At 40.3% G+C, this 14,059-nt stretch overlaps 1 protein-coding gene across 2 annotated transcripts; it reads left to right on the top strand.

Annotated features, from left to right (window-relative positions):
* Positions 1-7,676: 7,676 nt before the first annotated feature.
* On the top strand, positions 7,677-12,456 carry LOC148004057 (disks large homolog 5-like). 2 transcript variants are annotated; one of them, XM_087564274.1, is made up of 5 exons: positions 7,677-7,829; positions 8,868-9,036; positions 10,249-10,398; positions 11,034-11,220; positions 12,169-12,456. In XM_087564274.1, the coding sequence occupies exons 1-5, from the start codon at positions 7,703-7,705 to the stop codon at positions 12,181-12,183; spliced, it is 648 nt and encodes a 215-aa protein (XP_087420400.1). In that variant the 5' UTR covers positions 7,677-7,702; the 3' UTR covers positions 12,184-12,456. The 2 variants fall into 2 exon arrangements, with proteins under 2 accessions (XP_087420400.1, XP_087420401.1); XM_087564275.1 differs by lacking the exon at positions 10,249-10,398 and having other exon boundaries at positions 7,680-7,829.
* Positions 12,457-14,059: the final 1,603 nt, after the last annotated feature.

Raw genomic sequence — 14,059 nt, 5'->3', positions numbered from 1 at the left:
GCAGCAAACCACTGAACTGAGAATAAGTCCCCCGTTGAAGGAATCAGAGAAAGAACTGGAAGAGCTTGAAGGGGCTCGAGACCCCAAAAGTACAACAATGTCAAGCAACCAGAGCGTCCAGGGACTAAGCCACTACCTAAATACTATACATGGACTGACCCTGGACTCTGACCCCAGAGGTAGCAATGAATATCCTAGTAAGAGCACCAGTGGAAGGGGAAGCCCTGCGTCCTGCTAAGACTGAACCCCCAGTGAACTAGACTATGGGGGGAGGGCGGCAATGGGGGTGGGTTGGGAGAGGAACACCCATAAGGAAGGGGAGGGGGGAGGGGGATGTTTGCCCGGAAACCGGGAAAGGGAATAACACTTGAAATGTATATAAGAAATACTCAAGTTAATAAAAAAAAAAAAAGAAAGGAAGAATGGATGTGATGGAGAGGAGGGAGGAAGCAGGACAGCAGCCATGAGTTACGACAGAGGAAAACCTGTCCTGAGGGCTGTCCAAGTGGAAAAAAGAGCAGCCAAGATGCCACACTGTAAGAAAGAGTTCAGAGTCATTATTTGGAAATTAGACATAGTTCCATGCAAAACAGGCAGCTGCCCAGCTACTGTGCTGATTATGTGATATTATAAATAAATTAAAAACTACGTATAACCAGTAGCCACCTCTATAGAGGATCCTAATAGGAATACTTTATTTGCAGGGAAGGATAAAATACCAGAGGACACAGGAAAAAAATTTACACCACTAGGACAGTCAATCAAAAGTAGCCTACAAAAGTCTTAAAAATTAACAAACTGACAATAGTTAACACAGAAGTTTAAATAATATTTACATATCAATAACCTCAATTCCCTAGTAAACAATCATATATTTCGCCTGAAACAGGATTGCCATCATGAGAGATATAGAGGGAATACTAGGGAAACAGAACAAAGAACCATGTCCCTTTAGCAATCCTATGCAGTTTCTCTATCTAGTTGACAGAATAGATTTCAAACTCATCCTGTCCAGAAGATATAAGGATATTCACTTCATACTTTGCAATTACTAAAACCTACTACAATTCTAAATATATACATGTTAACAAAGACTTCCCAAATTTAAAAATATATGTTATCAGATAGCTACAGGTAGTTATAATAGTGAAACTACAGATTAGTTATAATAGTGGTTGTGATTTGTATTACTTCTCCATTCTGACAACTTAAGAGATCATATGCAAATAAACAAAATAGGAGAAGCAGAATTAAGTGACATGATCAGGCAAATGGAACTAAAAAACTACAGTGAAATATACATATATTTTCTATCAGCCTGTGGACATTACTCCAAAATTGACCACAGATTAGGAAAAAAAATAAGCCTCAGAAAATATAAGAAAGTTGAAGGAATGTTGTGCATTCTATCTGAGCCCAAAGGAATCAAACTGGTATCACACAATTAAAAGTACAGAAAATACACACACTCATGGAAAGTAAGTAACATATACAATACACTACTGAAGGATCAGGTGAGAAAAAAATAAGGAAATATTAAGATTCCTAGAAATGAGTGACATTGAAAACACAACCACCATCCACAGATCTATATGATACAATAAAAGTTTATGAATTATGTTACAATCACCAAAGCCAGAGGAGTGAACCCATATAATCTCTTCATCTTCTGTCAGAGGTAGAGAATGTGGAGTGTGCGCTATTGGGATTATGCCTTGAATTGGCTTGCCACCTTCCCAACTTCCCTTTGCAATGATAACATATGTGATTTGGCATTACACATTGGATGTGTGTAATTGGCCATTTGATTTCATAGAGGGAATAATTAAGGGACTGCCTGCAGTTTTAAGAAGCTCTTTGGACAAACTGTGTAGACTGTGAAAGACTATAGGGCTTTTGGAAAGCAAGCTAAGTGCATTTTTCATTACGATATGTTTAAGATCCTATGGACAATTGGGAGTAGAATGTGGTCTTTTGAATGATAGTGGCTCCAATAAACTCACATGTATGAATGTTTGTTGCTGATTAGAGGAAATGTGCGGGAAGAAGTAGAAGATATGTTTTTTTTTTTTTTTTTTTTTTTTTGTCGGATTGTTATGGGATTGGGCTTTGAGGTTCCCAAATTCCATACCATTTATACTTAACTCTTACTTTCTCTGTGTCCAACTTGCAGATAAGATGTAAGATCTCAGCTAGTTCTCTAGAAACATGGTGGCCTACCTGCTGCCATGTACCCCCACATACTGATCACAGACTCATGATTCTTGAAACAAAAATCCCCAATAAACTCTCTTTTTGAAAATTTCCCTTGCTCATGGTGTCTCTTCGAAGCCTAGAAAAAAAGATTGGAAGGAACACTTAAGTGAAAAATTTCTCAATAAAATCCTGGCAAATAAAATTCAGATATATCAGGTAGCATGATCAAGTTGGCTTGCCTCCAGAGAGCAAGAATGTTTCAACAAATACAAATGAATAAACAATACACAACATGAAATCAAGAACAGGAAACACATGATCATTGCACTAGAGGCAGACAATTTCTTTGGCAAATTCTCACAGTGATACATGAAATAGTCCTGGAGACTCTGGGATATGGAGAAGATATACCTTAACATTATAAAGACAATTTAGAAGGCCAACAGCATCCTAACTGGAGAAAATCTTAATGCATTTCCACTAAAATAAGGAATATGTCACAGATGTTCAATCTTTTCATCTAATCCAAGTAGTATGGGAAGTCTTCTCCAAACAATATGAAAACAGAAATATGTAAAGGCATGTCCATATGAAGGAAAGCAGTCAGAGTATTCTCCTTTGCAGGTGATATGATCCATATGTAAAGAACACTACGGTTCCACTAGAAAATTCTTCCAGCTCATGGACCCACACACTGAAATCACATTAAAATCAATAAAATTCCTGTATACCAACAATAAATATCAACAAACATACCAAGAAAACAAACACATTCAGAATAGCCTTAAAAATCTTGTAATAAATCTAAGAAAGTGAAGACATGTTACAATGAAAACATTAAGAAAAATAACAAAAAATTGAACAAACCAGAAAATGAAAACACTTCTCATTTTCATGCATCAGTAGGATTAATATTGTTATATCAAATCCTACCAGAATCATCTACATGCTTAAATCCATCCCGTCCTAATTCTGATGTAGGGCTTCAGGGAATGAAATAAAGATCTCAACCAATGAAAGCACAAATGAGCAGGGCAGTCAGATACTACTACATAGTATACAGTACATCACTGCAGAACGCATCACCTTTAATAATTTCAAGTTCATTTTGGGGAATAGTAAAAAAGAAACCAAGTCTGTTGATATCATGAGAAGAGACACAAAGTCTATAGGAATTATATAAAAGACCCAGATATTGGTGTATGTACTTATCAGCCTCTGGGTTTTGAAAAAGAGGCCAAACTAAGAAACAAAACAAAACAAAAAACCCACCACCACCACCACCTCCACACACAAAGTGCAATTTTCAACCCGTTGGTTCCAACTACTTCCTGGGGCAATCACATAGAGACATACTTTATACAGGATATTTACATCACCATTCAAAAGAGTAGTAACCTAACTTTATGACTTAGCAACGAAATAATTTTGTAGTTGGGGGTTGGTTACCATAAGGTGAAAAACTGTATTCCTTGAGATGCTTTTGGTCATGGTATTTTTTTGCAGTAACAGAAATGTGACTGATATATAAACTGGTACCAGCACTAGTAGACTTGTCCTTGTGAGGAATCTCTCTCTCTCTTTTTTTTTTTTTTTTTTTGGAGGACGGTGTAAGACTTTGGATAGGGAGAATTTTGAAATATTTAAGCAGATCATAACACTCCCTATTAGTTTGCCACATGGGTGACATAAGTATTGTGAGTAGTGTGCAAAATAGAGCCTCTCTGATGAGACTTGAAAGGATGGAGGAATTCTATTGGTGACTGGCTTAGAGGCAATTAGCAATATTTTGGCAAACAATCTATATCCTTTCGGCCTGTATACTAACAAGATACCTGAATCTAAATAAAAAAGTAATGGACCAATAGTTTTGAGCAAATTCAAAGGTAGATAATGTGTGACCTTCCTCAAAAGGTGTGAATGTATGTGTTCATATTTTCAATTGTTAATGTAGCCAGGACTTCAGTTAATCCCTCCTCATTCAGTACCTGGAAGCATTTGAAAGTGCAAGATCTCACAGGATTTGGAAAATATCCCAATTATTGTAAGGTCCCCAAACTTGTTGTCACCCCACAAACATATGGATACAACTTTATTGAGCATGACACCCAAACTCTCAAAGGAAGGATGGGTGGCTGCTTATTTGTCAGCAGTGGGTTATAGATGTTCATTGTCATTCAGGGGGTTGGTTGCAATTTTTACTGGTCATGGTCAGTGAGGAAACAGTAAAGGAGATTAGAATCAGGGATATATTTCTTACTTGCTCTTTCTCTCCTCAAACCTTTTTCTCTGCTATCTATGGTTTTGGAAGCAGGAGAAAGGGGCTAAAATGATAAAAAGCATAGATTATTCAATCTCTTTTTATACTAGAAAGCAACTCCAAGTCTCAAATATTTTAGGATGGCATGGATTTTGAATGATGATAGAATTTAAAATTGTACTTGCATAAATGATTAAACTCTTGTTTAAGATATAAGTATATGAAGCTTATTCACACTTTGGTATAAATTCTAATTGTATAAAATTACCACTGTACACTGCCATGGATAATTAAGGAATGCAAGCTAGTACTGTCCAACTATAAATACTCAGTCTTCTGGGGAAATCAGGTACAGTTTAGTTAGTGCAGCTTTATGAATCTTCTTGTATGATTTCAAAGTTAAACTGAAAGTAAATCCCTTGGAAAAAAGCCACTTTTTTCCACTGAGATAGACTTTACTTCAAAAGGTGATTTTCAAATCCTGTAGAGATCTGAAGAATCTCCCATTTCAGATGTCCTAATAGTTAAAGGCTTTTCACAGTGGGAGAGACCTCATCTCTTTCAGTGTCCCCAGTATGTCTGAAGAAAATGATGGGCACTAAAGAACCCTAACTGGAGTGTCCTTCAAATGTGGCAAAGTGGCCATCAAGTGAAATACTACCCACTTACCTCCACTGCTGCCAGAAAGCTGTCCAGACTGTGGAGAAGGAGATCATGGGAAGTCTATTGTCCCAGGCTTGGGAGGGAAAAAGAAGAGGATAGTCCATCAAAGGACCTACTTCAAAGGATGGTTGTCAGAGCCCCTGGCCTATTCTATTGACAGGGTATACCACAATGACACAAGAATATTTGCTGACTGTCTGACACGGTAGCCAACATTTTCTGTCATTTCTCTAGAATTGGAAGCTGTTTGCTCTGAATTTCCTGTTTACTCAGGCAACATTTCTCCTTCTCAGGTCTCAGATGGAGATGATTAGATAGTTTACTCTTAACCTTTTCTTGTTATGAAACACAGAAAAGAAAACGAGTTAACCATCACACAGGAATGTGACAACTAGGAACCTGACAGGACCAGGGGGGACATGGGAGTTCCAGAATGAGGGGCTCGACAGACAACCCACTGAAGCATAAAAATGCCCGCCACAACCGCTGTGGCACCATAAATCCTGAGCCCTGAAGGGGATGACAATAGAGTGTGCATGGCCTGACTGCAGCCCGGGACTTTTCAAAGCTTGTATCACCCCTGAGCACTTACAAGAGTGAGGAGAAAGGCAGATGCCCAGAAGCTGCTGCTGTAGTAGGAGGCAGTTATGGCAGTTGGAGGTGGAGGTGGAGGCAGAGGAGGGATGAGAGAAGAGGGAGGAGTTTCCCTGGAAGGACCAGAACAGACAACATTCTGACTACTCCAGAACCCCACCCAAACCCAGCCCATGCCACAAATCCCGAGTCCACTGCCAATCCTCTTCATGCTAAGCATTCACTTCTTCATCCCCAATGTGCTCATTTTAGTTTTTTTAAACTCCTTTTTTGTTCTCTGTGAATTTCGCATCATGCAGCTCAACTCCATTGATATCCACCATCACCTCATATCTGAAGTCCACCCTTGCATCCTTCTCCATATCAGAGAAAAAATAATCTACTTGTGGAAGTTGAAAAAAGAAAAAGAAAAAAATGCCAATATGTCCACAAAAGAGGTGTAAAATTATAAAGATGAAGGACATAAACCCTTATATTATTTAAAATTTACAAAATTACTTTTCATTTCAAGAGAGTTATTATGGCTAATAAGTGCAAACTATGATAAATAGAGAATATAAAAGCTTAAAAAGTGAGAGAAAATGATTCCGGTACAACATTTTACACTAATATAATTTAGTTCATGAAGTACCTTTTCCAATTTTGCCAAATACAAATGGACTGAATATTGTGACAGTCATTCTTATCTGATGCATCCCATAAATATTCTAATTTTATCTAGCTGATCAGTGTTAAAGATAAAGGTATTTTTTAGGTGTAAAATGGGTAATGATTAGGTGACCTCCCTCTGTACTAAGGTGTGTCAGCTTTCAATTTTTAGTTCTTTACTGGCATAGAGCTAAGAGCTGGCAGGACTTTTTCTTGTCATTTCTAGGGCCCAGCATGAGGTTTTCTTTTTTGTAGATGTTTGACCTTCTTACCAGCTCAACCTAAGGTAAGAGATCTATCAGCTGTTGTCTCACCTGATTTCGATTGAACGAAATAAAGATCTGATGGCCCAGAGCTGCAGCAGAAAATATGTGGGCATAACTCCAGGCAAACAGAGGAACATAGGGTGAGACAAGCTGAAGCTGGAGATTCAGAATAGACATGGTAGGGAAGAGATATGGACCAAAACACGGCATACTTGTAAAGAGATAATCACCCGTTGGGTCTCCAAACTAGAAGAGTGGGGTTAAATATAGAGAAGATAGCACGTGCTCAGTGAGAGGCCCAAGATACAAACTGTCAGACAGAATCTCATGATAGAGCTTACATAGGCCTGTGAGCAATGCTCCTTTGGTGACGTTGGTGCAAAGAGGAGAACCCCACAAGCACCATGCGGGTGCCTTCATTGGTGGCTAAAGCATTTCATTTTCCTCTGGCAATTTGACTCCACACTGTTCCTAGCACCATAATGATTTCAACTCTTTCTCCTAAGGGATTTTGGGGCAACTGTCGAATGCTAAGTACAAGGCTTCATGAGTTTTCCCATAACACACACCCATGTTGCAACCTATCCTGCAGTCTATTTCTTGATGTGATTTCAAGCACATGTACATAAGGACACAGGAGAAACTTTTGACTGCATATTCAAACTGGTATTATTTCTCAGGAATTTTTAATGGCTAATATTGATGAATAAGGATAATTTGACTTAAGATGAGACATTTTTGGGCAGGATTTGGAGGGAAACATTCATTAAAATGCATAGGAATTAATAAGGTTTTTATAATCAAGCCTTGAGGAAAATTTGGCCTTGGAAGCAGGAGGTACTCAGGGGCTATGCCCTGGGAAGGTATCCTGGAAAGGGCACCTCAGCTTATGCACTATACAGGGAGATTATTAGCAGAGAGGCAAAGTCTGTTCACCATGACATCAGCTGACCCTTCTTGAACATTCTATTGTGTCCTAGAGAGTTCTTGGCATCCTCTGTGATGTCACCAGTGTTGTAGTAACCACCAGTGCCCTACTTTTTCTCAGTCCCTGCTTGCAGATACACAGGAAGACATGTATTCCCGTCTTCGCAAGCATTTTGGGAGAGTGAACGTTGATTTTGGACAGACTGGAGTGAGGGAATCTCGCCTTTCATCAAAAACAAATGATGGACAAAGAAAGGTGGCCTGGGGAATGCGGAGTAAGTTCTGTGAATTGTAGGCTGAGCTTTCTTTCAGAGGGAGAATAGGCTTAGGCTGACCTGTTTACCAATGGGCCTCAACAACTGGAGTATCTGCAAAGGAATTGAAATTCCATGAAGATCACAATTCCTGAAAGTCAAGGATTTGAGAACATTAGTTTGCCCATCCCCAAAGGGAGGATATGGTAAGGCCAATGCTATTATTCTGTGAACTTCTGGCCTTCATTTTTAAAGTGCATATGTTAAGTTACATTGATATAATAACACCATCAGGAGACATTGAGTGTCCATCTTTATTGAATTTAGACAGAGTATAAATCTAATTCACTTTCATTGCTTCTTTAAATAAAGTAGATCTCTGACTTTAGTATCAGGGAGAGAATTATGCTTCTGGCAATGACCTTATGTTCTTAGAACTCCTTTGACTTTTTCTAATTTTCAGGGATAGGACATCCTTAGCATTATACATTAGAGTTTGTGTGTTACGAACATCTTTTTACAGTTCCAAAACGATGTGGAGCAAGTACACCAAGATTCAGCCTGTAACCAATTGGTACTTCTGTGGCATTTGGTGTTTCAGACAGGGGAATTGATAAGTCTGTTGATGGTGACTTCCCCCTCAAAGCTTTTTAACTCCAAATGGGGTGGCCTAGAGTATCAGTGCAGGACATCTGAGTATCTCCAATCACTCAAAACTTTTGGAGGTTGAATTTATCATCTGACTTCTGAAAGTACAGCGGTGAGGGTCCTGAAAGAAAGTTGTACCCTGTTAAGTTGATAACAATCCTGTAGAAACCATCTCTGTGGTACTTGAGTATGGTTGGCAGGCATAGGGAACACCCGGCATCTGACATCTCTTGGTCTCTATAGAGGGCTGGGAGAGTTGACTTCCACTGAGGAGGTCTCTTAGGCAACAACAAACTCTTTGTGGTGACACTGTGTTCTACACATGCTCTTCTCCTGTTAGGGCATCGCCATGGTCTATGTACACTCCCCTAGTCTCTCCATGAATGTTCACTTGTGTTCTTCTACCTACAGATGATGGGAGACTGACATCATCCCCTGGCCCTGTGGTAATCAACAAGGAGGCCGACACGGAGAACACAGAAGAGCAGAGACTGATTAGACAGCTGCAGTCAGCTACTGAGGAGAGAAATGAGCTAAGAGATCTCCTGACTTACGTGACAGAGAGATACAGGAACAACAGGTATGCATTGCTCCAAACTGCCTTGTGTCATTCATGGATCTGCAGTGTCACCTACATCTTATTCTATTAAGGTGTTGGGTCTTGAAAGCTGTGCCTCCCAAAGAACTTGTCCTAAACCTCATTTCTGATATAGAGGAGATTCAGAACCTGACCCTTGGTCAGGAGTGAGGTGGGAAATGGTCTCATCTGCTGCCTCCAGCCGAAAATCTGAACTTGTGGCCTTAGTGAGGATTCAGGGATAACGTTACTGGAGCATGAGTTCCCAGTGTGCATTTGGAAAGCCCTTGACAGGTGGTAGCTTTGCAAGGTTCTAGGTGCTGTGAGTTTGGGTGTGTGCTAGGAAGGTGACTGAGTGAGGACTCTTGTTGCAGTAGCCTGAGGTGACAGATCCCAAATTGTTCATCTCAATGTTTGACTAGATGGCCAGAGACACAGGGCTTTTCCTTCTTTTTTGTTTACCTCTGAGCCAATAATGTGGCATGCATTTTTTCTGATTCTGATTGTGTTCTCCGTTTGCATATTTCGCTCCCTTTTTCATTCTCTTACTGTTTACTTTTCTTTTCCTGTGTGTGTGTCCCAGTTTCTGTGTCTCTGTGTGTACACACCTACATGCATATGCACAATTTTTATATGTTTATATTTCCCCCCACACTTGGAATCTAGGGGTCTATGTTTTTTCCTGAGTATATTCATGTATAACAATTTCATGGTGATGTGAGTGCTTTGTTTTGGGAGCCCCTCTTCAACTGCACACTTCTTTGCCAATGTGGTCACATTTGTCTGTATATTTGTGCCATTTGGGCAGATTATACTTTTGTGGCGATTTATGTTCTCAACTCCATAATTGTGTGAATTGTGTGTCTCTACAATATTAATTATTCAGGATGTAGAATTCCTGTTGTCTAAACAGGAAAAATGAAATCACAGTTTTCTAGGTCTTGGATGTGGGAGAGCTGTGGCCTAGGCCCTTGTTAGCATAACTAGCTTGACTGCAGATCCAGCCCTTCTGAGTGAAGAAAGGGAACCTGGGAACCCTTTATCTCGATGCCGAGCTTATGGGGTCCTGGGCCCAGAATAACAAGTTTCTGAAGCTGAAGAAGCTTCCAATATGTAGAACTCAGAAATTGTCCTCCCAGGGCTGGGGTACTAGAAGACCCAGCCTGAGTTCATATATTCCTAAACGCAGATGTTCATTGGGTTTTACTGTCCTAGGGCCAGCCGCTACATCAGGTCAAATCCATTTTATGAAAAATTGAAGATAAAGGAGAGGGAGGTCATGTCATTACTGCACAACTTAGAGATGAGGAACATCGAGCATTGTGAGAAATTTCAGGAACTCCAGAAGGAAATTAACTTCTATCGGTGAGCACTGGTCAGAGAGGCCATTAACTCTGCTTTGCCCACAGGTGCCATCCTTTGTTCTGACTGGAGGTCTAGCAGCTCTGGCTCCATGTCTTGTGCTCTTTAAACATCACTGTGTCCTGGGCCTTTTGGACTCAGTTTTTAGGTCCACAGGAGACTGTTACTCATACCCAGAGTGTCTAGGCATCTTCAGAAGGCTCTAGGTAGACCAGTACTTATTCAGCTCACCAAATGGCTAATAGGCTGAACTGGGCCTCTGCGGTCACACCAGGTTTAACAAAACTCAGTGTGTGGACCACATGGATAACATGACCTTCCCTTAATTCTACTGACCTCCTTTGAGGGTATTTGCCCACTATTTATTAATGTTGCCCCCATGCCTTTTGCTTCCATGGATAGATGTATATCCCCTGTTGTTGTGGAGAGAAATGAACGCTTTTTGGTACTTGGGTCACAGAAACAATTTAGTCTTCCCTGAATTGGCTGTTTGATGTTTGTGCAGCAGCCTTGTGTGTATCAAGATGTATTCTATGAAGTTTTCACTTGTATCTGGGTCCAGAGCGTGTTTGTGAGACTTGGGAGTAGGAATGGGAGGAAGAGGGTGCAGGATCTAACTATGGAGTGTGTGTTTCCAGGAACCTGCCCAGCCGGATCCATATGGACAAGATATGTATGCAGAAGAAGTTGTTCCCATTCAGAAAAGAGAGCAAAGCAGAACAGCTTGATTCTGCACCGCTGCTACAGAAATTTTTGTTTGATTTGAACAAGAAAGATAAAGACGAACAGGAGAAAACCAGCAACCTCCAGACCAAGCAACATCTGGTAGGGACAAGCAGCTGTGTCAGCCTAAAATTATCTGATTCCATTTGCCAATTTGATACATGTTTGCTTTCCCTACCACATTAATAATGTACACTCCAACAATACAACCACCTCATGCTATGGAATGTTCATTCCTCTGTCTGTGCACGAGTATTCTGGGAAGACAACCACTTTTCAGGAACTGACTTATTAACAACTATGCTTTGGTGCTCTTTTTGAAGCTGCAGTCTGGAAATGGTGACAGATGAATAACCTATCATATTACTGCATGTCCCTGTGATAGAATGGATGCTATGTACCACTTTGAACAAGTTTTGTTCCTGTGATAAATGATATTCTGTGGTCATGTGACCTCCATGTTGGGAAGCACCTTTCAGGGATAAGAACCGAGTGCAAATGGCAAATTATTCTTTGTCATTGGCTTTCATCTTGGTGACAGGTTGACTTCTCCTTTCATCCTGCAACCCAATGAGGTCTCTTCCCATTGCCCTGTTCTTGGTTTGCACTGGTTAAAGTCTGAGGCCCAGATGGGCAGCCCACATTACTGTCAGGGTTGTTGTAGACTTTGCCCTGCCCACAGACACACCAGCAATGTTATCAGTTAACACATCAATGGTGACCTAAAATAGAGCTGAGTGGGTAGAAGGCAGCAAGCTGATAGCTAGCATGCAAGTCCCCAACACATCAGTTTCTGAATAACTGCCTTCCTCTCCCTGGTCTCAGGAATTGCAAAAGAGCTGGAATGGGACACACAGCAGGAAGAGAGCCTCCTGAAGAATAGGTTGCTTTCTCAGGATTCCCCTGCAGACCGCCATCCTGAATAATACCAACATTTTTTTGGATGAATACTCTCCCTCATAGTTTAATTTATTTTTTGCTAAGAAACACTAAATTTATCTTTCACTAAGCCAGTCTGACTGATTGATATCTTATTCTCTTTCTGTTTAGGATAACACCACTTGAGAGACCACTTGGGAACTGCATTGCCATTTTGCCTGCTAGAGGAGAAACAGCAATATAACTGTGCTTCTAAATGTTCACTAAGAATATGCTGTTTAGAAATATTTTTGTTATCATCTTAAATGAAGTTTTTGTTTTGTTATTTCATAGTTATATGTTCTTGTTAATATTTTTCACATCTGAAAATACTTTTATATATTTATATTAATATTCATTTTAATCATTTTTGTTTTAAATTGTATTCCTTATGAATAAAACTTGATTTGTAACTCTTGACTCTTTAGACCATCTTGCTTATTCAAGTGTTCTGTTCCCTCTTGTGCTCTTAGAACTGACAGCTAATGATGGATTCTGCATGGTCGAGAGTTCCTGGGCTAAATAGTAAATTCAAAGCCACCAATGCTTACCTAGAGTGATAGTGTGTTTTGTGTGGATAATGTGTTCTTTTCTTGGATGCACATTTTATGATGTGATCACTGCCATACTTTATCCATGCGGTCATGTTTTCTGCTAATCTTTTTTTTTGAAAAATTTTTTTAATTTATTTAATAATTAATAATAATTTTTTGGTTTCCGGGCAAACATCCCCCTCCCCCCTCCCCTTCCTTATGGGTGTTCCCCTCCCAACCCTTCCCCCATTGCCGTCCTCCCCCCAACAATCTAGTTCACTGGGGGTTCACTCTTAGCAGGACCCAGGGCTTCCCCTTCCACTGGTGCTCTTACTAGGATATTCATTGCTACCTATGAGGTCAGAGTCCAGGGTCAGTCCATGTATAGTCTTTAGGTAGTGGCTTAGTCCCTGGAAGCTCTGGTTGCTTGGCATTGTTGTACATATGGGGTCTCGAGCCCCTTCGAGCTCTTCCAGTTCTTTCTCTGATTCCTTCAATGGGGGTCCTATTCTCAGTTCAGTGGTTTGCTGCTGGCATTCGCCTCTGTATTTGCCCCATTCTGGCTGTGTCTCTCAGGAGCGATCTACTTCTGGCTCCTGTCGGTCTGCACTTCTTTGCTTCATCCATCTTGTCTAATTGGGTGGCTGTATATGTATGGGCCACATGTGGGGCAGGCTCTGAATGGGTGTTCCTTCAGTCTCTGTTTTAATCTTTGCCTCTCTCTTCCCTGCCAAGGGTATTCTTGTTCCCCTTTTAGAGAAGGAGTGAAGCATTCACATTTTGATCATCCATCTTGAGTTTCATTTGTTCTAGGCATCTAGGGTAATTCAAGCATTTGGGCTAAAAGCCACTTATCAGTGAGTGCATACCATGTATGTCTTTCTGTGATTGGGTTAGATCATTCAGGATGATATTTTCCAGTTCCAAACATTTGCCTACGAATTTCATAAAGCCGTTGTTTTTGATAGCTGAGTAATATCCCATTGTGTAGATGTACCACATTTTCTGTATCCATTCCTCTGTTGAAGGGTATCTGGGTTCTTTCCAGCTTCTGGCTATTATAAATAAGGCTGCTATGAACATAGTGGAGCACGTGTATTAGAATGGCTACTCCAGCTTGCTTCTTCTGACCATTTGCTTGGAAAGTTGTTTTCCAGCCTTTCAATCTGAGGTAGTGTCTGTCTTTGTCTCTGAGGTGTGTTTCCTGTAGGCAGCAGAATGCAGGGTCCTCGTTGCGTATCCAGTTTGTTAATCTATGTCTTTTTATTGGGGAGTTGAGGCCATTGGTGTTGAGAGATATCAAGAAATAGTGATTATTGCTTCCTGTTATATTCATATTTGGATGTGAGGTTACGTTTGTGTGCTTTTCTTCTCTTTGTTTTGTTGCCAAGACGATTAGTTTCTTGCTTCTTCTAGGGTATAGCTTGCCTCCTTATGTTGGGCTCTACCCTTTATTATCCTTTGTAGTGCTGGATTTGTAGAAAGATATT

The sequence above is a fragment of the Rattus norvegicus genome, chromosome 8 (assembly GCF_021556685.1).
Source record: "Rattus norvegicus strain SHRSP/BbbUtx chromosome 8, alternate assembly SHRSP_T2T, whole genome shotgun sequence".
Classification (NCBI taxonomy): Eukaryota; Metazoa; Chordata; class Mammalia; order Rodentia; family Muridae; genus Rattus; species Rattus norvegicus.
Note: the sequence above shows the minus strand (reverse complement) of the source record. Positions and strands in the feature narration are given on the sequence as shown.